This window comes from Chrysochloris asiatica, unplaced genomic scaffold (genome assembly GCF_000296735.1).
Source record: "Chrysochloris asiatica unplaced genomic scaffold, ChrAsi1.0 scaffold00132, whole genome shotgun sequence".
NCBI lineage: Eukaryota > Metazoa > Chordata > Mammalia > Afrosoricida > Chrysochloridae > Chrysochloris > Chrysochloris asiatica.
This window is the reverse complement of record NW_006408650.1, coordinates 4016309-4039852: the sequence shown is the minus strand read 5'-3', so window position 1 is coordinate 4039852 and position 23544 is coordinate 4016309. Positions and strand designations below refer to the sequence as shown.

At 48.5% G+C, this 23544-nt stretch overlaps 1 protein-coding gene across 1 annotated transcript; it reads right to left on the bottom strand.

Annotated features, from left to right (window-relative positions):
* Window positions 1-13301: 13301 nt before the first annotated feature.
* Window positions 13302-23275, bottom strand: LOC102820547 (metalloproteinase inhibitor 2-like). The gene is made up of 4 exons (XM_006869531.1): window positions 23179-23275; window positions 20113-20221; window positions 15100-15224; window positions 13302-13571 (listed from the first exon to the last, which is right to left on the bottom strand). Exons 2-4 carry the CDS (start codon window positions 20219-20221, stop codon window positions 13374-13376), a joined length of 432 nt encoding a protein of 143 aa, XP_006869593.1. The 5' UTR covers window positions 23179-23275; the 3' UTR covers window positions 13302-13373.
* Window positions 23276-23544: the final 269 nt, after the last annotated feature.

Genomic DNA, 23544 nt, shown 5'->3' with positions numbered 1-23544 from the left:
GTTTCTAAGAGGGACGGTCCCTGGAGAAGGACATCATGCTTGGAAGTTTTCAGAGGGTCAGTGAAAAAGAGGAAGACCCCCAATGAGATGGATTGGCACAGTGAGAGCATCAGTGGGCTCAAACATAGCAATTGTGAGGATGGCGCAGGACCAGACACTGTTCCGTTCTGTTGTATAGAGAGAGGGTCACTGTGGGTCAGAATGGAGTCCTGGTGTGGTGCTGCAAGTTAATGCGCTGGTCTGTAAGGTCGGTTTGAACCACAGGGTTGGCGGTTCAAGCTCACCAGCTGCTCCTAAGAAACCCTATACAGGGTCGCTATGGGTCGGAACCGACTCGATGGCACTTAACAACAACAACAACATGAGTTGTTCTTAACCAGCTGCACCACGCAGAGATTTTTGCTCCCCAGTGCCTGGTTCCTGTTGCGTTGATTTGTGACCTCATGTGTACAGAGTAGAACCGCTCCACAGAGGTTTCAGGAGACTTACGTTTTATCCATGGAGCCCTGGTGGTTCCGTGGGCTAAGCATTGGGCTGGTAACCATAAGGTCAGCTGTTGAAGCTCTGAGGGAGAAAGATGAGACTATCTTCCTGTAAAGGTTTACAGCAGGTGTGTTTGTTGTTGTGAAGTGCTGTCCAGTTGGTTTCAACTCATAGTGACCCTGTATAGGGTTTCCGAGGAGGAGCTGGTGAACTGCTGACCTTATGGTTCGCAGTCCAGTGCTACAACGTCACACCGAGAGTCCACAGCAGGGGTGGGGAACCTTTTTTCTGCCAAAATTGATAACATTGTTTGTGGACCAAACAAAATTATCAAGTTAAAAATTAGCCTGCTGTGTTTGGTGAGTCCTGGTGTGGCAGCACTGTGGGCTAATGTGCTGGACTGCAAAGCCAGTTTGAACTACAAGGTCAGCGGTTCAAGCTCATTAGCCACTCTTCAGAAGCCTTATGCAGGGTCACTATGGGTTGGAACCAACTCAAGGGCGCGTAAAAACAACAAAAAAATGTGATCATTTAATTAACTCATCCCAAATGTGATGGCTAGACTTCTTCTGTGGTGCTGTAGGATCATCACTGGACTGCAAACCACAAGATCGGCAGTTCATATCCACTAACTGCTCCTTGGAAACCCTATATAGTGTCACTATGAGTTGGAACCAATTCAATGGCACTTAACAACAACACCAACAATGTGATGGTTGAAGCTGCGTTTGCCTTGGCATAGGCAGCCCAGATGACTTCATGGGCCTGACATGGCATGCGGGCCAGAAGTTCGCCACCCCTGGTTTATACCTTGGATACCCTAGGGAGAGTTCTGCTCTATCCTACCTGGTCATTGTGAGTTGGAATTGATTTGATGGCAGTGGATTTATGGTCCCTGAGTGAGTCACTGTCTTGGCCTCATCTTGCTGCGGGTACAATTCAAATGTGGGTTCTACTACTTAATACCTTGTGAACTTCACTCCTAAAGTTTCCCCCGCCAAGTGGGTTTTATCCCAGCTCTAATAGCTGCTTGTTTTGGAGACCTCGATTAACTTACCCAGTCTTCAGTTTCCTTATCTGTTGAAACGAGGTTGATCCCCAATAGTTCTTGAGTTTTCATAACAAAATCATCAACACCTGACACCACTGCGGAGCTTTCCCAGTGTGATCTGAGTTCATCCTGATATCAACCCTACAGCAAAATGTTCTTGTTCCCATTTTACAGATGAGACAACCAAGTGCAATGAAGAAATGTTTGCAAGATCCCAAGTTGTTGTTGTTAGGTGCCATTGAGTTGGTTCCGACTCCGCGACCCTGCGCACAGCCGAACAACACATTGCCCCATCCCGCTGCCTCCCCACCTCTGAACCCATTGTTGCCGTCACTGTGCCACTTCACCTCGTTGGGGTCTTCCTCTTTTTTGTTGACCCTCTGCTCTACCAAGAATGATGTCCTTTTCCAAGGACTGGTCCCTCCTGATAACATGTCCGAAGTGTGAGGGATGAAGTCTCACCGTCCTGGCTTCTGACTGTAGGTAGTTCTTCCAGACAGGTTGGTTTGTTCATCTCGTAGTTCATGGAACTTTTAAGATTCTTCTCCAACACCATAGCTCAAATGTATCAATTCTTCCACAGTCTTCCTCATACATTGTCCAACTTTCACACGCATATGAGCCTGTTGAAAATACCATGGCTTGGGTCAAACTGACATCTTTGCTCTTGACCACTTAGAGAGATCTTGTGTAACAGATATGCCTAACGCAATACATCCTTTGATTCCTTGACTGCTGCGTCCATGAGTGTTGCTTACGATCCCAGGTAGAAGGTGGTAACATAAGGGTTGACTCCCAGATCTGTCAAGCTCCAAGCTCACACAGGTCCTAAGAGGTAACCCCCAGATTCTTCTGAGATGGCTAGAGGATTATCTGAAAGTCATGCACAACCCTTGAGAACATAGTGGGAGACCTGGAGGCTGGGAGGAAGCGTTGGACACCCTCACTCCCATCTGCTCCCCACTCAGATTCCTTCCCAGAAGCCTCCAGGGTGGTAGAGTTCCCTGGAGCTGTACTTATAGAAGCTCAGCTGAAAAATCTTTTCTAAAACACTCGTCCTCAAACATCATCAGAGAAATGCAAATTAAAGTCACTAGTACGTGTGATAGAGGACAAGTACCAGGGTCCTTCCACACCCACTTGTTGAGTGCCATTGAGTCAGGCCCAACTCACAGGGACCCTGTATAGGGTTTCCCAGGAGCGGCTGGTGGGTTTGAACCTCCAAATGTGTGGCTAGTAGTCTAGTGCTGTACCTACAGCCTTACACCAGGACTCCGTATTGTCAGACATTGTTGTTATTGTTAAGTGTTGTTGTGTCAGGTCCAGCTCATAGCCACCCTGTATAATAGGGTTTCCAAGAAGCGGCTGGTGGGTTTGAACTGCCGACCTTGAGGTTAGCAGCCTAATGCTGATCCTATGTCGTTGTTGGTAAGTGCCGTCAAGTGGGTTGTGGATTGTAGCCACCCTGAATAGGGTTTCTGAGGAGCGGCTCGTGGGTTTGAACCGCCGACTTTGCGGCTAGCAGTCCAGTGCTTATCCTATAGTGTTGGTCCAAGGCTCCATGGCCACTAGAGCAGCTGGTAAGAATGTGAGCTTCGGAGCTTGCTGACGGCAGAGGAAAGTGATGCAGCCGTTTTGGGAAATGGTTTGGATGTTTCTCCCAGTCCAACACACACCTGTCCCATGAGCCCATCCGTTGTCCTAACTACTCCCTTTCCACAGCTAGGCTCCAACTTTGCAATCCCACCTCTCTTCTCGCCTCGGACCCAACTATTTGTTGAAGACCTCCCGCTCACTGTCCCAGTGTTCCACAAAGCACCTAAATTCGCCAAATCCAGAAATGAGCACATCTCTCCTTCCCATCATGACCCCCTTCCCAAAGCCGCTTCCTCCCTCCCCTTGCCCGCACCAGGTGATGCACTGGTGCTCAGAACCAGTCTTTGCTGTCCCTCTTATCTGTGTCCTGGGAGAGGGGCCCCTCTTGGTTTTCCGGGCTCCCAGAGAGCTGGCTTTTCATCTCCAGCCACAAGGGGTCACTGGTGAGACAGGAGGGCAGAGGCTGGGGGAGGCCTTTTTCTCTTCTGCCTTGAGTGGAGTCCAGGGTCCTCCCCGGTGAGTGTCCCATCGCTGGACTCCTGCTGTGGCTTGGGTCTGGTCACTACTCTTCCCCTGCTGGTGGACTTCTCTGGGTCTTTCTTTCACCAGAGTTTGTGTTAATTCTGTTAGGTTTTCCACCAGCCTGCCTGCCACCCCAGTCTGCTCCCTGCCCCACACCCCCATTAAAAGTCATCAATCATCATATCTTGGCAATTTCACCTCTACAATATTTCTCTCAAGCCATCGCCACCCTCACCCCCACCCCCAGTTGCTCAAGTCCAGCCCCTCCCTGTCTTTGTCCACATTGTTGGAATAGCCAAATCCATTGTTCATACTCCCCAATAGGATACTATACAGGCTGTTGGTGAGATGTGCCGTAGAGTTGGTTCTGACTCATAACGACCCTGTATAAGGTTTCCGAGGAGTGGCTTGTGGGTTTGAACTGCTGACCTTGCAGTTAACAGTCTAGTGCTTATCCTACAATGCAGGTAGTCCCTGATTTAACAACACATTCAAGTTATGAAGAACTGCACTATGGACCACCTACCTGTTTTTGTACATGCACCTTACTACAAACAGTGTTGTATCCCAGAATGTGCTGGGGCGCACGGCCACCCCTAGTATAGGTACTGGACCTCCTGCTTGGTGAAGTGGAGGGTCAGAAGTAAAGAGGAAAGCCCTCAAGGAGATGGACTGACACAGAGGCAGCAGTGTGTTGTTGTTGTTGTTGTTGTGTGCCGTGGAGTCGGTTCCGACTCATAGCGACCCTGTACAGGGTTTCCAAGGCTGTAAATCTTTGCGGGAGCAGAAAGCCTCATCTTTCTACTGTGGAACAGCTGGTAGTTTCGAACTGCTGACCTAGAGACTAGCAGCCCGATTCGTAACCACTACAGTACCAACACTGGGTTTACATTGAGAGGATGGTGTAGGCCCAGGCAGTGTTTTGTTCTGTTGTGCATAGATAGGGTCTCTGTGAGGTGGAATGGACTCATGGCACCTAACAACAACAATTATCAATCTCAAATGTTCACTCAGAGATGTTTATATGTAATCAGATAAACACTGAGAAACATCAAACTTGTAAAACTACAGATAATGAAATAAAGTCGGACTCCTGGTGTGGCGCTGTAGGATCAGCACTGGACTGCGAACCACAAGGTTGGCAGTTCAAGCCCACCAGCTGCTCCTCAGAAACCCTATACAGGTTTGCTAGGAGTCGAAACTGACTCACTGACATTTAACAACAACAACAATGAAAGGCAGTTAATAATGAAAAATAAAAATAAAAATAAAAAGAGGTTTCAACAAATATCAAAACCCACTTACAACCATCCGAGTCTTCAGGACATAATCCCATCATAAGTTGGGGACCACCTGTATTTGAAAGCGCGCTGACACGTTGCTTTCCTGTCTGAAGCCCTTTAGGGTCCCCCAGTGCTGATGGGGAAAAATTGGCTCCTAGTATGGCCTAGGGTGGTGCCGTAGGATACGCACTGGACTGGCAACAGTCAGTCGATAGTTCAAACCCACCAGCCACTCTCGGAACTCCTATACAGGGTCGCTGTGAGTCGGAACTGACTCATCAGCACAGGGCAACAGCATGGTCTTTATGAGTCAGTGTTCACCTCCAGGCGGCGTCCCCATTCTGAATTTCCTAGCCAAGCTGCACCAAGTGACCTCCTAACAGTTGGTCTCGACTCATTGTCTTTCCCACTTGCCCTTCAATGGCAGCCCATGTACCACCTCCTCCAAGTCTTTCTGGAATCCTTGCATCCCTATCATTAGGGTAGGACAGGTACCTACCTGCATTCCAGTGACATGCTTAGTTGGAATGCTGTGTGGACATTTCCTTTAGCGTCTCTCTCAGGATCTGGGGCTCCCTGGCCTGATGCATGCAGAAAACACTGTGGAGAGGAGGTGTAAATGATGCATGGTGGGAGTGTCTGGGTTCCTCTAACTTCACAAAGTGGGAGGAGACTCAGGAGCTGCAGCCCAAGGCCGATTCCTATTGGAGGTCAGACAAGCCTCCTCTCTCCATCCTTTCTACCAGTTCTGACACCTGACCCTCTCACGCTCTCTACTTCTCTGCTGGGTGGGAGAATTTGTTGCAGTCTCCACATCTCACAGACCAAACTCCTGATCATGGGTTGATTAGGGAAGGAACCAGTTACATTCAGGTTCAGGAACAAGTCCGGAGACAGTTCTTCAGTCAGGATAGCCTCTTCTCAGCCATGCCCACAGGCTGGCCTCTCTGGGCGTAGGCCCCTCAGCCCCTCCACCAGCTTGTCCTGTCCTGCTTGGGCAAGTCCTACAAAGCTCATTAGCTCTACCAATATATGCCCAGAGGCACCCCACTCTGAGTGGCGCTGTGGGATAAACCACTGGACCATAAAGTCGGTTTGAACCACAAGGTCAGCGGTTCAAACTCACCAGCTGCTCTTTGGAAACCCTGTGCAGGATTGTTATGAGTTGGAACCAAGTCAAAGGCGTTTAACAACAACTGGTAAGAACCAACAGATCTGTGTTGGAAGAAGTGCAGCCAGAGTGCTCCTTGGAGGCCAGGATGGCCAAACTTCGTCTCTCATACTTTGAACATATTGTCAGGAGGGACCAGTTGTTGGAGAAGGATATTATGTTTGGTAAATGGAGGGTCAGAGAAAAAGAGGAAGACCCCCAACGCGATGGCTTGGCCAAGTGGCAGCATCGATGGACTCAAGCGTGGCAACAAGATTGGCCCAGGACTGGGCAGTGTTTCGTTCTGCTGTGCATAAGGTTTCTATGAGTCGGTACCGACTTGATGGCACCTAACAACAACAACTAACAATATGGTAAAAATATGTAACAAATCATTTGCCATCTCAACATGTTCATGTGTGTAATCATTGTCATTGTGTTCAGGAGGTTGTTCAAACACCACTATCGTCCGTTTCTAGATTTCCCATCAACCTTCACAGGAACTCAGTGTTCCCAAAGCAGAAAATCCCCATTCCCCTCCCTCCTACCCACCTGCTAACAAGTCACAGACTGTGGTCTCTAGACACTGCCGTCTAGATGTTTATTAAACACCTCATTTTATTTTTCTTGTTGCTGTTGATAATATACGCTAATTCACCTGTTTATCCATGTACAGTTCAGTGATGCTGATGACATCTGTGGGGTTTAACCACCATTCTCAGCCTCTTTTCCTGACGTGCTTCTCCTCCACTCACATAAATTCCCTGCGCCCTAAGTTTCTCATCTAGTTACGAGTTGCTGCTCTTCATTTGACCCCAAAGAGACAGATCTTAACAGACCAGCATGCTCAAGGTAGACATTGTTTACTAGTGAAGCTAAACTACTGTTGGGTTTTAAGAAGACTTCAGGGGAGATTTTTGGTTTAAGTTTTAAAGATGATCTCAGGGAAATAGTTTCAGGGAGTTCATCCAATATTTCATGGATCCAGGAAGTCTGGAGTCCATGAGAATTTTAAATTCTGTTTTACATTCCTCCCCCCTTTGATCAGTAATTAGCTAAATCGTGACTTCAAGAAAACGTTGTATGTGCACAAGTTATTATGTAAACACTGTTCTGTCTCCGTTTCCAAGGCAATGGATAATTATTCATGCTAAACTTGAAAAGAAGGACCTGGGAGAGATTGTGCTTCTTTCAAACATTTCTGATTCTCTAGTTGGAAATGCTGCCCCGATTTGCAAATTGTATATCAAATAAATTTCAATCATCGCTTATTATCGCCTATATATTTCTGTTCTAACAGCTCTGAAGGGAAGAGCAGGAGGAGGGGGTGGGGCACCAGCTGTTCCTCAGTCTGGGGGTGCTGGAGGGCAGGCAGGAAATGCATTTTGGAGGATGTGATGCTTACTCCAAGACTGGGAGGGGCCGGAGGAACCGGCTGTGGGAAGCACCCGAAAGTTCCAGAAGGGGGGAACAACATGGGCAAAGTACTCCAAACAAGAAGGTGCTTGGCAGGTTAGGGAGGTGGGAGAAGAGGCCACGGAGGAGAAAGTTGGAGACAGGGCTCCACACTGAGAGTCAGAAGCCCAAGGGTTGGACTCTGGGAATGGGATTGAGGAGAAGAGGGGTCACATCATAATATTCTTGTATCCATGTGTCACCCTGCTACTCAGAATTCTCCAGAACCCCCCAGAAATGTGTGGGTGACTCCCTCTTCATGACCTTCCATGCTATTTCCCTCTGACTTTGTAATGTAACATTCAGGCATGTCGATCTTGCTGATCTTCAGTCTACACATGGGGTTTCTGTGGACATATTAACTCATCAGGCTACTAGGAGAGGAGAGAGAGGGGAGTTGGAGAAAACCCTGATTTGGATGTGGCTGACATTTTTGTTGTGCTATTTCAATGGCAAAGGAATGTTCCCATAGTCGTTATGGGTTGAAAATGCACAGCTCATCTTCCTGAACACCTTTTTCTCCCCACTCCCCACCCCGAATTGTTTCTTGGAGAAAATCTGCCGTCTGTGCTAACTGGTTCCCCCCAAGTCAGAGGGCAGCTTTTCATTGTGACTGAGGAGGGGTGAGATGTGGGAGAACTTAAAGCTTAACTCAAAAGCTAAACGTAGACTTTGTCACACTTGAACTTCAACATCTCAACGAAAACTCTATGGAATCAGCCTAGCTGGCCTTTTGACTAGGCATTCATCCACCTGTGCTCTGAGCTCCAAACAACAGATAGAAGAAACGCAAGGCAACACCAAATCACACATAATAAAAGGGGAGCTAGTAAAAGTAGCGTCGTGGTTACGAATCGAGCTGTTAACCTCAAGGTCAGCAGTTTGAAACTATCAGCTGCTCCGTGGGAGAAAGAGGAGGCTTTCTGCTCCTGTAAAGATTTACAGCCTCAGAAAGCCTGTTCAGGGTCGCTATCGGTCGGAACCGACTCGACGGCACTTAACAACAACAACAACAACATATCACATTTAAGCAGCTCTGGTAGCGTCGTGGTTACGAATTGGGCTGTGAACCTTCAGGTCAGCAGTTCGAAACGACAAGCTGCTCCGCGGGAGAAAGATGAGGCTTTCTGCTCCCGTAAAGATTTACAGCCTCGGAAACCCTGTACAGGGTCGCTATGGGTCAGAACCGACTCCACGGCACTTAACAACAACAACAACATACCACATTTGGATTATTGTCACACTATTTCAGACTTTTCATAATGTAGGGTCAGCACTGGACTGTGATACCAACTGCTAATCGGAAATCGGATTTATCCAGGGTTGCTGTCAGTTGAAGCGGACTCTGCGACACTTACTAATATCAATGTGCACCCTAACACACGTCTGCAACCTAGTGTACACCAACTTGTAGACACTGGGAAACCAAATGGGACCCGCAGTGTCTCCAAGGCTGTACTGTGAGGATGGTGTACAAGGTTCACTTCCAATCTCCCTGCTCTCAGATCTTTGGCAAGTATATCTAGCAGTGGGATTGCTGGACTATGTGGTAATTCTACACTTTCGGGGGAACCACCCAATTGTTTCCCACAGCAGCTGCATCCCACCAGCAATACACGAGTTCCAATTTGCCTGCGTCCTCGCCAACACTTACGCTACACTTTTCCATTTTTGGAAAAGTAATAGTTATTCTAATGGGCATGAAGTTTGGTTTGTTTTTTTAGAATGATTTTTAAAGTTAGATCAAGTCATTACATCCATTAGTAATTCAGGCGTGGAGTCCTGATGTGGTCCTGTAGGGTACACACTGGACTGTTAACCTCAAGGTCAGCGGTTCAATCCCACCAGCCGTTCCTCAGAAACCCTATGCTCAAGGCACTTAACAATTAAGGCTGGGGTGGGGGTGGGGATAATGCCACTGGTCTCGTGAGCTATGACCACTGCCCGCTCCAGACTTGCTCTGACCTTTCCACCAGTCCTGTGACTCTTACCCTCTGAGGTCTGAGCCACCTTTTGGTCTCTTCAGATTGGATGTGGCGATTCCTGTTGATTTTCATTTCAAACCTCCATGTGTCTGTAGCTGGTGGCTTTGACGGGAGTCAGGCCTTAGAGACTTTAGAGTTGTCCCCAAAGATTCTCATCCACAGAATGAACGAGGTAGAGCGGGCACCCATCTGTGGGTTTTCAAACGGATTTCAAATTAGTTGCAAAGATGGAAAAACTTGGTTACTTGTTCAGGAGCCTGGATACATAGTTTGTTACTCCACTCTCTGCATTCTTGTGTAGACCTGAACATTTCCTTAAGAAGACATTTTTTAAAAAGCCCTGTTTGACCTAAATACATAAATCAATGAAATGGGTTGCAGTTGTCTGGTGTGCTGTTTGATAAAACTCCAAATATGGCCTGTATATTCGAATGGTTCAGTCCCTGGAGAAAGACGTCATGCTTGTTAAAGTGGAGGGTCAGCGAAAAAAAGGAAGACGCCCCCAATGAGATGAACTGGCACAGTGGCAGCAGCAATGGGTTCAAACTAAACAACTGTGCGGATGACGCAGACCAGGCGGTGTTTCGTGCTATTGTGTGCAGGGTCACTGTGAGTCGGAACTGACTTGATGACCCCTAACAACAACAAACCTGAGCAAATCGGCTGCCTTGCTTTTCGGGATCATCACTCTTCTATGAGAATGTGGTGGCTCTGTAGGATGAGCACTGGAGTGCAAACCACAAGGTTGGTAGTTCGAGCCCACCAGCCACTCCTTCAGAAAGAGATGAGGTTTTCTGCTTCCAACCCTATATAGGGTCCCTATGAGTTGGAACAGACTCAATGGCACTTGACAACCACCACCTTTCTATTAAGAACCCCACCTCATTTTAGTTTTGAGTATTTCTTCCGCCTTTCGAAGTTTTGATCATCTGCTGAACCTCTTCCTTCCTATGTTGCACCATGGGGAGAAACCTCTCAGATAGACCCACAGGCAGCGATATGGCATGGGTGGCATTTAATACTTTGGGGCTTAGATGTAGATATGACATTGGTGTGTTCCACCCACTTTTTAGTGCTTCAAGGAGGCGCTGGTAAGTTCATTCTTGGTAACTAGGCAGTAGCTGTACAACGTGGAAAACCAGCCCTCCCCTCCCCTTGTCACTGGAATGACAGGCTCTACACATGGGCCAGCAGCTAGCTCAGGGCTTCACATACATCACCGTGAGAGAGCCAACATTCTCTTTGATAATACTGTTTATTGTCCAATGACTGAACGGTCACTCAAAGTACAAAGTATCAGATACATGCACAATCTGCTTGTCGTTTTGCAAAAACAAAAACAAAAAAAACCCCAAACAACCAAAAACAAAAAAAAAAAAACCACCCCCAAAAACTCTCACTGTGTCCCCAGCACAAGAAGGTCTCAGATTTCATATTCCAGAAAACAAAACCAAACCAAAAACATATTGTCAAAAAAGAAACACCAAACAAAGTCCACAAAGCTTTAAATTATGGTAGCAAGTCTGATCTTTCTTAATACGTATCAAGCAAAGATTTGAAAATAACTATTATGTAAACTTTATTTTAAATATTTTGAGTTGCTTTGCGTGAAGAAAAGAACCGAGGGAGGAGAGAGCAGTGCTTAGAATACAACGCATAAATTAAACCACGCCAAATGGAGGTCCTCTGTAAACTATATATATATATATATATAGCAATTATTTACTGTGAAGGTATTTGAGTGGCTCTGCCTCTTGGCTGCCCCTGGGCACTTAGACTTGATCTTGCTTGGCTTGTTTGGTCAGAAAACCAAAGGGCATGGACCAAATAAAACAGGGCATCTTTTAGCATTAACCTACTCAAAGATGCTTTGCTGTGTAATTACTGGAACCAGTGAACAAAAGCTGGGAAGAGAAGCAATGATACTTAAAGAACTCAGTCTGAAGAACTCCTTTGTACTTTATGACATGGTATCCACTCTGGATCAAATGTCTCCAGGATGCCAAAACCATTCTCTCTCTCTCTCTCTCTTTTAATTGCAATTTTTAAAAAGTGCAAGTCTAACACCTACCAAGGGTAATAAAAAAAAAACAAAAAAACACAGCACAAAAATGATTACAGCGAATGTCAAAAACCAACCAAAACATTAAAAAAAAAAAATCATTTCAGCAGAAACAGGAGTACATGTTACATATGATATCACCATACAGGAAGCAAACAGGGTGGGGTGCTATACTGCAGTGATTAGACGGGTCTGGCTTTCTGGGATATATTGAAATCACAAGGACTGGTCCACCGTGACACCTTACAAGCTATTAATGTTCAGCACGAAAACGCCCTTGGAGCCAGGGCTGATTTCAGTTGGTCTCTCGTCTGCCGTGGGAAGAGAAGTCTTTAAGATCTATGCTGACCAGGCTCCAGGCAGGCATGGGGGCTGCATGCCGTTTGGGGCGGTCAGGAGTCTTATAAGTGGTAATGGGGTCGCTGCAGAGTGGCACAGGGTTAGAAGATTCTCACTTTGGATGCATTTTGTAGAAGGCTGTCAGCTTTCAGTGTGTGTGCACATTTGTGTATATGTATTTATTTATAATATGCAGGCCTGTCCTCAGAACACCTTATCTTTACAACCCCAGTGGGAGGGGGCTCTCTTGACTGCATCTCTAGTATGATTGAACAAGTTTGCTCTCAGAGGGTTACTTCCAGGGAACAGATGGATTCCCTAGTTCCCAAAAACATTTCTTTATGGGGTAATCTTGGTGATACAAGAAACATAAGCTACCGAGGTGCACTGACTATCTGAGAATCAATGTTCTGGAAAGGGAGATGCTTCTGAAAGCAGGCCGCACTGACCTGGCAGCCCCAGTGAGAGAGGAGGCCATCTCCCTCTCCCATCCATTCCTTCCTAGGGGGACTTCGCTTACAGAAATCCATGTGCGGAGCAGCGATGGTCAGTCTTTGGGGGAGAGGACACTAAGCTTGGGACATCTGGTGGTGGTCTTAGGATGTGCAAACGGGGTATATAGTCACCCCCTGCACCCAGCCCCAAACAAAGGAGGAGGGGTATGGATGACCTCAGAGGCCCAGGAATGAACTCTAAGGGACCAGCCAAGTGTCCCTCCAGGACCCTGCCAGTGGGGCAGAATCATGCAGGTTCCCACCACCCTGTGTGTCTGTGTGTGTGTGTCTGCGTGTGACAGGGGCGAGCGCTGGCAGAAACAGCTCACACAAGGCTCCGCGAGAGCCTTCCTCCTACATCTCTCCATGCACTACCCCCTCAACGAGGAGTTCTGTGATTGGTGGATTTAGGGCTTCTTCGTGAACAATCTGCAGGGTCATCTTGTGGGTTTGTGGGTGCTGCGGGGAGAAATGCTGGGACTGGTAAGGGGCGGGGACTGCCGCTTTGGGGGGGGGGTGAGAGGAGTGTGTGTAAGCTGCGTGAAGTGAGGGACATGCCCCTCTCAAGACGAAAGGGACCTGGGTAGGCCTGCTACACAGTCTTGCAACGACCCTCAAGGATTTCTGCAAAATGCCCATTTCCAGGCCAGGGAGCCCCCAAGTGCTGCCCGCTCTGAGCGGTCAGGGCACCGGATGGGTCCTGGGAGGGGTGTCCGTGTGTCCCATCCCCGCACCTAAGGACCGAGGCCTTAGGCTGGGGGAGGTGGCGCGGCGTAAGACCCCGCCCACCTCTCCCTCCGGACGCACAAGCAGGTTGAAAAGGAAAACGGGGCGGGGCAGAAATCACACTAATTTGGGGTCTCCCCGCCTCCCACGACTGCTGTTCATGCTGTTCCCAGGAAGGATGTCAGAGCTGGACCAGTCTAGACTCTCGGAGGCTTCTCGTCGGCCGCTTAGGGGTCCTCGATGTCGAGAAACTCCTGCTTGGGGGGCGCGGTGCCGCGGTACCAGGCGCAGGAGCCGTCGCTCCTCTTGATGCAGGCGAAGAACCGGGCCTGGTGGCCGTTGATGTTCTTCTCCGTGACCCAGTCCATCCATAGGCACTCGTCCGGCGAGGAGATGTAGCAAGGGATCATGGGGCAGCGCGTGATCTGGGGAGACAGTGGGGGCACACACACCACTGAGCAGGGCACAGCGGAAGGTCGGGTGGCACCGGAGCCTCTCCCGAGGCCCCACTTCCCAAAGCAGAGAGCAGAGGTGGTCTAGGACAAAGGTGGGAGCCTGTGCAGACTGCCCGTAGTAAGACTGCCTTAAAAGTCTCCTCCACTTTGAGCCACCTTGTCTACATCCTCTGAGCCTAACCCTGACTTCCACTTACCTCCTGTCTTCTGGGGATACAACAACAACAACAACAACATGAACGCTACTGTTGCTAGCTGCCATCAAAGCCTCCGTGGACAGACAGGCCGTGGCCTGTGAATTGCCCTGACTGGGAATCGAACTGAGGTCTCTAGCATAAAGGGCAAGAATTCTACCACTGGGCGACCAATGTCTCTGCAGCAGTCATATAGCACCTTGGTTTCCCTGAAGTCACGTGTGAGTAGCGTATAAAAGGCCTGTAGCTTGTTCTGTGGCTGGGCGCCAGGAAGAATGGATATGCAGGGACCATAGGGTTCACAGCAGTGTGGAAAGAGCTCCCTCATTTTTGCCTTTATGAGTTCTCCTGGGCACATTTGGAATCTAAGAGGCCATAATTCACATGTGGAATGTGACAACTCTCCTACTCAGGAAGTGACGCAGGGGTGGGTGTGACCACAGTCCCAAGAAGGGGGACCTGGAACCCAGGAAGCCCTTCTGTGCTGACTGGAGGGTGATCATGATGGCAGGGTGTAGGGAGATGGCAGAATCCAACTCCGGGGGTCCTGTCAATCCAGCCTCCTCTGGCTGCATTTAATCTTCAAGTCTATCTCACCTGAGCCTCACCTTTGTCTCACCTGAGTGTGGCACAAGCTCTAGGCCAGTTCTGAGAAGTGGGTAGGCATCTAAGTTGCTCTTGACACACAGACTTTGAGTGTGCAAATGCTGGCAAAGGGTAACGAAGTGGGGTTGGGGGTTTGGGAGTGCGTGCACAGACACACTGATGTTCATCATTTGTACTGTTGATCCCACAGGGCTGAGTCCTGGTGTGGTGTTGAGGCAAAGCACTGAACTCCTAACTGCAAGGTTGGCTGTTCAAACCCACCAGCAGCTCCCCGGAAACCCTACACAGGGTTGCTATGAGTCAGAACCAACTCCACAGCACTTAACAATGGTCCACAGGGGCCATGTTCTCTCCATAACGTCCCTCTGCAGGCCAGGCGCCCAACAGCGAGCAGAATGAACGACGACATAAGGGAAGTAAACAGAGGCTGGGGTGGGGCAGAGAAGAGTCTTCCTGAGCCCCACACTCCCCAGAGCAGCAGCAGGAGCCCACAGACCACGTGGCTGCGTGAGGGTGGGCATCCGCCGTCTCCCTCATGATCCAAGTACCCTCAGTGTCCTCCAGGGCTCAGGGCCACCCCCAGCCTGCTCCAGATGCCCCTATATTCACAATCTTAAATCAGGACTTGGAGAGAGAGAAGTGCCCCCCAAAGCCAACTGTCTACCTGGTGCCTGCAGCAGGTGTGGGTGTCTGCTTACCTTGCACTCACAGCCCATCTGATACCTGTGGTTCAGGCTCTTCTTCTGGGTGGTACTCAGGGTGTCCCAGGGCACAATGAAGTCACAGAGGGTAATGTGCATCTTACCATTTCCTTCTGCCTTCCCTGTGGAGAGAGAGGACCCAGCTCAGGGTGAGCACACACCCTAACCCCCTGCCCCACCTTGGGGGTTGAGGTTTCGTTTACATGGCAACTGGGGTGGTTTATGCTGAGTTCAGAAACCATAAGAACTCACAGTGGGAACTCTGGAAAATGCAGGCAAGAACAAAGGGTTGAAAAAGCTACCCTTCTTTTATCACATACAGTTCACATTAGGAGTCCTGGGGTAGTACTGGACAGCAAGGTCGGTGGTTCAAAGTTACCAGTCGCTCCTTGGAAACTATATAGGGTCGCTATGAGTCGGAACTGACAAAAAGGCACTTACCAACAGCTCACATTTTGATTCATTTCCTTTCAATGTTCTCTTATATCCCTATATTCACAATAGCCCAAACCCACTGCTGTCTGGTAGATTCTGAGCCAGAGACTTTGCAGGTTAAGAATAGAACTGCTTCATAGGGTCAAGGCTGTCATCTTTACAGAGGAGACCTGTGGTACTGTGAATTTACTTGATGTGGTTTTTCTAGCCAATGTCTTCTTAATTCCTACCAAGTGATTGGGAGGGACTAAGCAAATAAGGTGTACAGGACTCTAAGGCTGTGATTGGTTAGTTCTGCCATCCAGCTCGGTTTACAAGGAGCCATCTTAGAAGCAGGAACAGATGGTCCCAGGACCATCATGAAAGAGAAGCATGAGAGGAGTGGGAGATCCCTCCCTAAAACAGCGGTGACAGTAGAGGTGGCAGCATGGAGAGACAGCAGCTGAGGGCTCTAGGCCCATGGACCGAGTAAAGCTGAGTGCCCATGGGCAGGAGGCTGGTTTGCAGAATGTGCTCCTAGGCATTCACAGGCTGGTTAAAAGAGCTTTGTGATACTTGCAGGAGCAGGGCAGAGGCCAAGGGCCACAAGGCTGAGTGGTCCAAGACAAGAGTAAGGTGTGTCTGCTGTACGGCAGACAAGAGGCGTTTCTGGTTGGAAAACTGCTGCATTCTGAGTTGTTTTTTGATCCTGAATTTCACCCTGTTCAAGTCCCTAATAAACCCCATAATCGTGAGTTATTGTTACAAGTTCCGTGTGGCCATTGCAGTGGATGATCAAGCCCGGATGTGAAGCAGAGAGTGCTTGGTGTCAGTATAGGGTAAAAAAGGTTGTAGGGTGGAGGCATGGCATGTCTGACCTCTGCGTCACAGAAACAAGTGTTGGGCTGATTTTGAGTTTGATTCTCTTTCAGACATGGCGCCCACATGGTTTTTTCCAGTCCTTAAAGTGCTAGCCAAAAGGTTGGCTGTGTGAATCCAGCGGCCACACCACAGAGAGCAATGAAGTGGCTGCTTCCATAGAGATTTACCTTCATAAACGTCCTAGGGGGCAGGTCGACTCTGCCCTACAGGCTCGCTCTGAGTTGGAAATGACTCAGTGGTAGTGGCCTTGAGTTTTGTTCATCTTCCTCCCTCAGAATGGCTGGTGAGTATGAACTGCCAACCTTTGGTTAGCAGCCGAATGCTTAGCTCCTAACTAAAGGTCGGCAGTGCCACGGAGTCCTTGGAGGGACGGCTCTCAAAATGCACAGAGGGGGACCACCCAGTGACCCTGCCTCATAGTCAATCTCTGATAAAAGGGAGCAACCATTTCTACTAGCAGACTTCCCCTCTGTCAGTTTGTCACACTGGTCTTGAAGCTTCTATATTGAGACAGACCAGGAAGAAAGGCCTGGTGATCTACTTCCCCAAATCAGTCAATGAAAACTCGAGGGAGCACCACAAAATACTGTCCCATTACCGAGGCCCATGAAGGGAATGCTTTGTTCTATAAGACAGAGAACCAATGGCCTGTCAGTTAACAGCCCCACACTTAACACACTGTACCACCAGGGCCCTTGGTCCTTATGAACCAGACCCGTCAGAGGACGTGGATGATGGAAACACTGGATTTACGGGGATGATAAGATCCTGCCCCATGGGTGGGTGGGTCCCATTCTCCTCTCATCATAGGAGCTAGTCATTCTGCTCCTAGATACCTGGGGTGTAGCGAACTCTTTCAGGTGTCTCTTCTAGCCTTAGTAACTCCCACCAAATGTAGAAGAAAATACTGATCGTTATAAAAGCGATGTTGCTGTAGATTTCATTCCAACTCATCGCTACCTCAGGTGGCAGAGCTGAACTGCCCTAAAGGTGTATATAGGCTGTAACCAACCCTTCTGGAAACAGACTGCCAGGTCTTTCTTCAGCAGAGCTGTTGGGTCTGTTCGAACTACCAACTTTCTGGTTAGCAGCCAACTGCGTAACTGTTAGTGCACCAGCGTTCCTTATAAATGAAAACTTTAAAACAAATATTTTTAGCAAATACAAGAAAACATAAAAAAGGGAAGAAACCAACTCGAAATGCTGACAGACTCTTCTTTGCACATGCGGAATAGCCCAGGAAACGTGCCCTGCAACAAGGACACGGTCCCCCCGCCGCCTCTGCGCACCCTCCGGTGTTTTTTCCTTCTCTGTGTCATTCTGGGACTGGCACCATTGAGCTATTTTTGCACCATACGTGACCTTGTCCTCACACCCCTATTTCCTCTCACTGTTTTTTGGAAGTAATAGTGACTGGGTCATAAAACGGTACAGTCACTTGGGAAAACAGTCTGGTGAAAGGTTCCTCAAATAGTCAAACCTAGCATCAGCCTGGTGGTGCTGCTTGATCACCATGGGAGCTAGTCATTCCGCTCCTAGATACCTGGGGTGTAGCGAACTCTTTCAGGTGTCTCTTCTAGCCTTAGTAACTCGCACCAAATATAGAAGAAAATACTGATAGCATTCCATTATGAATGGTTGGTAACAGACCTGTGATGGGCGAAACTTGGAAGTCTAATATGTGGGTAAAAACCACCTCAGAAGCAGGAGGGTGGATCTCCGTACCAGAACACAAGAGTCAGGAGTGGAGCATCTCTTTGGATCCCGAGCTCCCTGCACACTGAACCGCCTCCTTCCAGGGACAGAAAGCTGTTACACCAGAGGAGGGGCAGAGGAGCAGCAGCAGCAGGACCAAGAGCCAGAGCACGGGACACAGCAGTGGGCATCCCAGCTCAGGGAACAGGAAAGCTGCGTGTCTCCAGGCACTTAACTGGAGGAGGGAGGTTTGCTGACCCTACAAGTTAGAGCACAGGGCCTTCAGGCTGAGGCTCGGAGTGATGTCCTACAGGCATTTATTAGCAGCCCTGGAAGAGATTTGGGAGTCCTGGTGTGGCGCTGTGGATTAAGGTGCCAGACTGCAAAGCCATTTGAACTGTAAGGTTGGCGGTTCAAGCTCACCAGCTGCTCCTTGGAAAGCTTACACAGGGTCACTATGGGTCGGAACCGACTCGACGGCACTTCACAACAACAAAAGAGCTCTGTAACATTGGTCAGGCAGAGAGGCCTGTCTGTGGGCATGGCTGAGGAGGCTTGTCCTGACTAGAACTGTGCCCTCCCTGGTTAACCCTAAAACCTCATCACTGTGAGTATGAACTGTGGAACCCAGCTGACAAGTAGACAGTGTTACTGAAAGGACTGTTGGTGTTTTTATGACTTTTTTTGTAAGACCCGAGAGACATGAAAACATATTCCCACACAAAAATTTGTACATGACCATTCACACAGCAGCAGTATTATCCGTAAGAGCCAAAAGGTGGAAACAATACATATCTCCACCAGCTGGTGAATGGACAAAGACAATGTGGTCTATCCCTCCGATGGGATAATCTAAGACAATACAAGGATGAACCCTGAACACATGACTCTCAGTGAAAGAAGCCAGACACAAAAAGACCACATATTATAGGATTCCATTCATGTGAAATGTCCTCAACAAGGAAATCAACAGACAGGAAGTTGCTCAGTGGCTGTTTAGCGATGGGGGAGGGGAGTGGTAATAGCTAACGAGTTGTTGCTAAGAGCCATCGAGTCGGTTCTGACCCATAGCGACCCTGTATAGGGTTTCCGAGGAGCAAGTGGCTGGTTTGAACCAGACCAGTGCTTATCCTACAGCACCACCTAATGAGTCGTTAAGTTCCATAAAATCGGTTCTGACTCATAGTGACTCTCTATAGGGTTTCCAAGGAGTGGCTGGTGAGATTGAACCACCAACCCTGTGGTTCAAACTGACCAGTGGTCCAGTGCTTACCCTACAATGCCACACCAGGACTCCATCTAATGGGTGTTGTTGTTAAATGCTGTTGAGTCGGTTATGACTCACCCTGTATAGAGTTTCTGAGGAGTGGCTGGTGAGTTTGAACCACTGACCTTGAGGTTCAAACCGACCCTACAGTACAGCACATTTACTCATACCACCACACCAGGATGCCACCTAATGGGTAGGGGGCTTCTTTTTGGGGTGATGACATTGACTGGGGTGATGGTTACTATATAGCTCTGTAAATACGCTAAAAAGCACTCAAATTGTATACTTGTGAATTTAATCTTAAGAAAGTTGTTAAAAGTGATAGATACTCAGAATAAAACATGGGACATTCAGAAATGCATTAAAAAGTACAAAATCTTTGAGAAGGGGACAGAGACCTAGCCATGAAGAGGAATAGGAAGCATTTGTTGGGGTTAGCATTTTGAGGAAGGGAGGGAGGATGTTACCCAAAGATCTCCACCTACTCAGTGGTCACCCACAGTGACCTCCTGTCTCCCCACAACCAAGATCAACGCCTCACCCCACCACCAGCTCATCTAGAGGCTGAGGTCTGCGAAAGTCTCTTCCTCGCTGTACCTCCTGACGCATGGGCTCACCGTCCACACTTCCCCACCAAAAAACCCCGCCTTGCGGTCTCCCGGGTCCCTGTGGGAAGGCGCATGCACGTCCTGACAGTGGTATCCAAAGCCCTCCAGACGTCCAGCTGGGAGCACGTCCCACACACGCACCTGCAATGAGGTACTCCTTCTTGCCTCCAACGTCCAGTGAGACCCCACACACGGCCGAGGAGGGCGCCGTGTAGATGAACTCGATGTCCTTCTCAGGCCCTTTGAACATCTGAAAGAGAGCCCGCGAGGCAACGTCAGCAGGAGGCTGGCTCCGTCCCACTAGAATATGACATATCAGTCACCCGGAAGGGACTCCCTCAGGCTCCACATCTGAAAATGAGGCCATTCCAGAGGATCTGGGGAGGGTCTCTGTATTTCCAGGTGATTCAGATCCCAAATGGGAAAACCACTAAAAAGAGTTTCCAAGGTGAGGATCCATTTCATGGTGACCCCACATGTGTCATAGCCACGATTTTCCCTGAATACATTTGCAGCATGGTGTAGCGCTGTGGGATAAGCACTGGACTCGTAACCACAAGGTTGGCAGTTCAAACCCACCAGCTGCTCCTTGGAAACCTCCATACAGGGTCTCTATCGACTGGACACAGCCTTTAACAACAACATATAATAACTACATAGAGAGAGTGATGGCTCTATAGGATAAGCACTGTATTGTGAAACAGAAGGTCGGCAGTTCAAGCCCACCAACGGCTCCCTGGGAGAAAGATGAGGCTTTCTGTTCCTACAAAGATGTGCAGTCTCAGAAGCCCTAAACAGGATCACTATGAGTGGGCACTGACTTGGAGGCACTTAACAAAAATTACCACATAAATGCAAACGTAGAAAGATCCTATCCAAGCATTTCCCTTCCTACCTGCACCTACTCATCTTACATGTCCATCTGTGTATCCGCTTGTAGATGACTGCCATTACAGCTAGTGTAGGATTGTGTATGTAACTGGATTTTCATTGGTCTTTGGATGGATCACTTTGGCTTCTTTCTATAAGCGATCGATATTTTCTACTACTTAAAAAAATTTTTTTTATTGCGAATTGAGTGATGGTTTACAGACATGATCATCAGTTTTACGTTCAATAAATCACACACTTTGTTTCACCTCAATGATTGCAATCCCTCCCTGCAACAACGTTGTATCACTTCCTCCCCATGCTTCCTGTTTCCATCCCACGCTCCTTCCCATCACTTCTCAACTTTGTTCTTAGGAAAATGTTGCCCTTGTGATCATGAGTGATTGACCATTCCATGGTGAGCTCACCTTACTAGTGTTGTTGTCCCCCCTATAGACCTAGCTACTGCGTGGCTGAAACTTGGCCCACGAGGGTCCATTCTTTCCAGCCCTGAAGGGTGATCAGGAGCCATAGTCTCAAGTTTCTCTAGTATCTTTCTGACCAGCAAAGCCCAGTCTTTGTTTTAAAAATAATTTTGAGTTTTGTTCCACATTTTCTCCCACTGCCTCCAGAACCTTCTAATGGGATCCCTTTCAGAGCAGTTGGTAGTAGTAGCTGGGCACCATCTAGCTCTTCTGATCTCAGAGTCGTGGAGACTGATGGTCACGTGATCCATGAGGTCACTGGACTAACTGATTTCAAACCTCTTCAATTTTCATCATTCTTCTTTCCTCCAAACACAGAGAGACCAATTGTTGTACCTCAGATGGCTGCTCATGAGCTTTTAAGATTCGAGATGCTACCCACCACAGTAGGATGTGGAACGTTGTCTTTGTGGACTATGTTATACCAGTTGACCATGGTGTCCCCTGAGCCCCCAGGCCCAGCAACTCATTGCCTTAATATATTTGATAATATCTAAGAAGACAACTTCTTATTTCTATAACAAAATTAAATGTTGACACCTACAACCGCTACAATGTTACAAAGTTGCCTTTCCACCTGGAGTCTAGAATTTTCTTCTCCCCCTTAGACCAACTAGTTCTTGCCAAAGATAACAGTATTGGTCCATTCCACCCCACTGGTGGGTCCTCTCCTTCAACCTCCCAACTTGTGTTCTTTCATGAGCTTAAATCTTTCTGGAAAAACAAAGGTTTCTTACCATACGTCCTTGAGCATGGACAACTCTTAAAAATGAACAACTTGCCTTTCAGTCTGTGGGCCCTATCTCATTCCCACTTGATGGAACTCATCTTCGTAACTGCCCAGACTGTAGCCTCCATCTCTTTTCCAACTCCCTTCTTTCTGGAAGTTGCCCCTAATCCCTCCAAGTCCACAGAAATATCCTTTCTCAAAACCCCTTACTTGTTAGAATTAAAGCCAACAAGGCCAAGTCTAGAGGATTGTTGTTGTTGTTGTTGTTGTTAAGTGCCATCGAGTCGGTTCCGACCCATAGCGACCCTGTAACAGGGTTTCCGAGGGTGTAAATCTTTACGGGAGTAGAAAGCCTTATCTTTCTCCCGCGGAGCAGCTGGTAGTTTTGAACTGCTGACCTTATGGTTCACAGCCCGATTCGTAACCACTACGCTACCAGAGCTCCTTAAGTCTAGAGGATAGGTTGCTATTTAGGGTTGCTGCTGCTACATGCGTCGAGTTGATTCTGACTCACAGCGACCCTGTCTAGGGTTTCCGAGGCTGTATAACTTCCCAGAAGCAAAAAGCCTCAATTTTTTTCCTGGGAATGGCTGGTGGATATGAACTTCTGGATCTTGTGGTTAGCAGATCAACACGTAACCCACGACACTACCAGGGTTCCTTGCTATTTGTGGGTACTTAGGTCAAAATTTCTCACATATCAACGTAGGGTCCCAGTGGCCAGGACCAAGTCACTGGCACCTTTGAACTTTAATAGTCACACAGCCACTGAGAGGCACTCATGCTATTAGGAACTTGGTGACTTAAAGTTCAGTCAATCCTCCCTCATTCTTAGCCAACGAAATCAAGGTAACACACTTCTGAAAGACCCCCAGGGGGAGCACATTGCTTTTACACAGATTTCTAGTCACTGACTAGAGAAGGACAATCGTGCCTCTCATGGTTGGAAGGCCTTGCTTTCGGCCCCACAGGTTGAGGGGCTGTAGCCCAGGGACCCAGCAGCCCCTTGGCGGGAAGACCGGGTCCTTCTGCTCCATCCTCAGGCCTCTTGCAGGAGGACCTGTTACCTTGTAATCCCTCCAGTTGCCCCAGAGCTCTGTCCCAGCGAGCGGCCAGCATTACCTTTATTTGCTTGACTTCATATTGAATTCTTTTGATAGGGTTGCCATAGATGTCATTCCCGGAGTCCACCTCCTTCTCGCTGACCGCCTTGGCCCGGATCACTGTAAGACACGCAGACACACAGAAGCAGGTTAGGGCTGGGTGGTCCCACTCCGAGGTGTGGAGAGACCTCCGGGCCTGCAGGGGGCGCTCTGGGGAGACAGGCGGGAGGGTGCCTGACCCCTCAGCTGTTGATGTTGTGTGTCTTCTGTAATAGATTCCAACTCATAACAACCCCACATTTACAGAGTGGAGCTGCCCCATAGGGTTTCCTAGGCTGTAATGCAGCGTAGTGGTTACCAATCGGGCTGCGAACCTTAAGGTCAG

What these genes read in the sequence shown, in the direction of transcription:
- LOC102820547 (XM_006869531.1), bottom strand. Translation starts at nt 20,221, where the DNA reads ATGTTCAAAGGGCCTGAGAAGGACATCGAGTTCATCTACACGGCGCCC. An exon ending in GAAGGAGTACCTCATTGCAG is followed by an intron (nt 15,225 to 20,112) that starts GTGCGTGTGTGG and finishes CTCTCTCCACAG; the next exon opens with GGAAGGCAGAAGGAAATGGT. An exon ending in AGATGGGCTGTGAGTGCAAG is followed by an intron (nt 13,572 to 15,099) that starts GTAAGCAGACAC and finishes CTGTCTCCCCAG; the next exon opens with ATCACGCGCTGCCCCATGAT.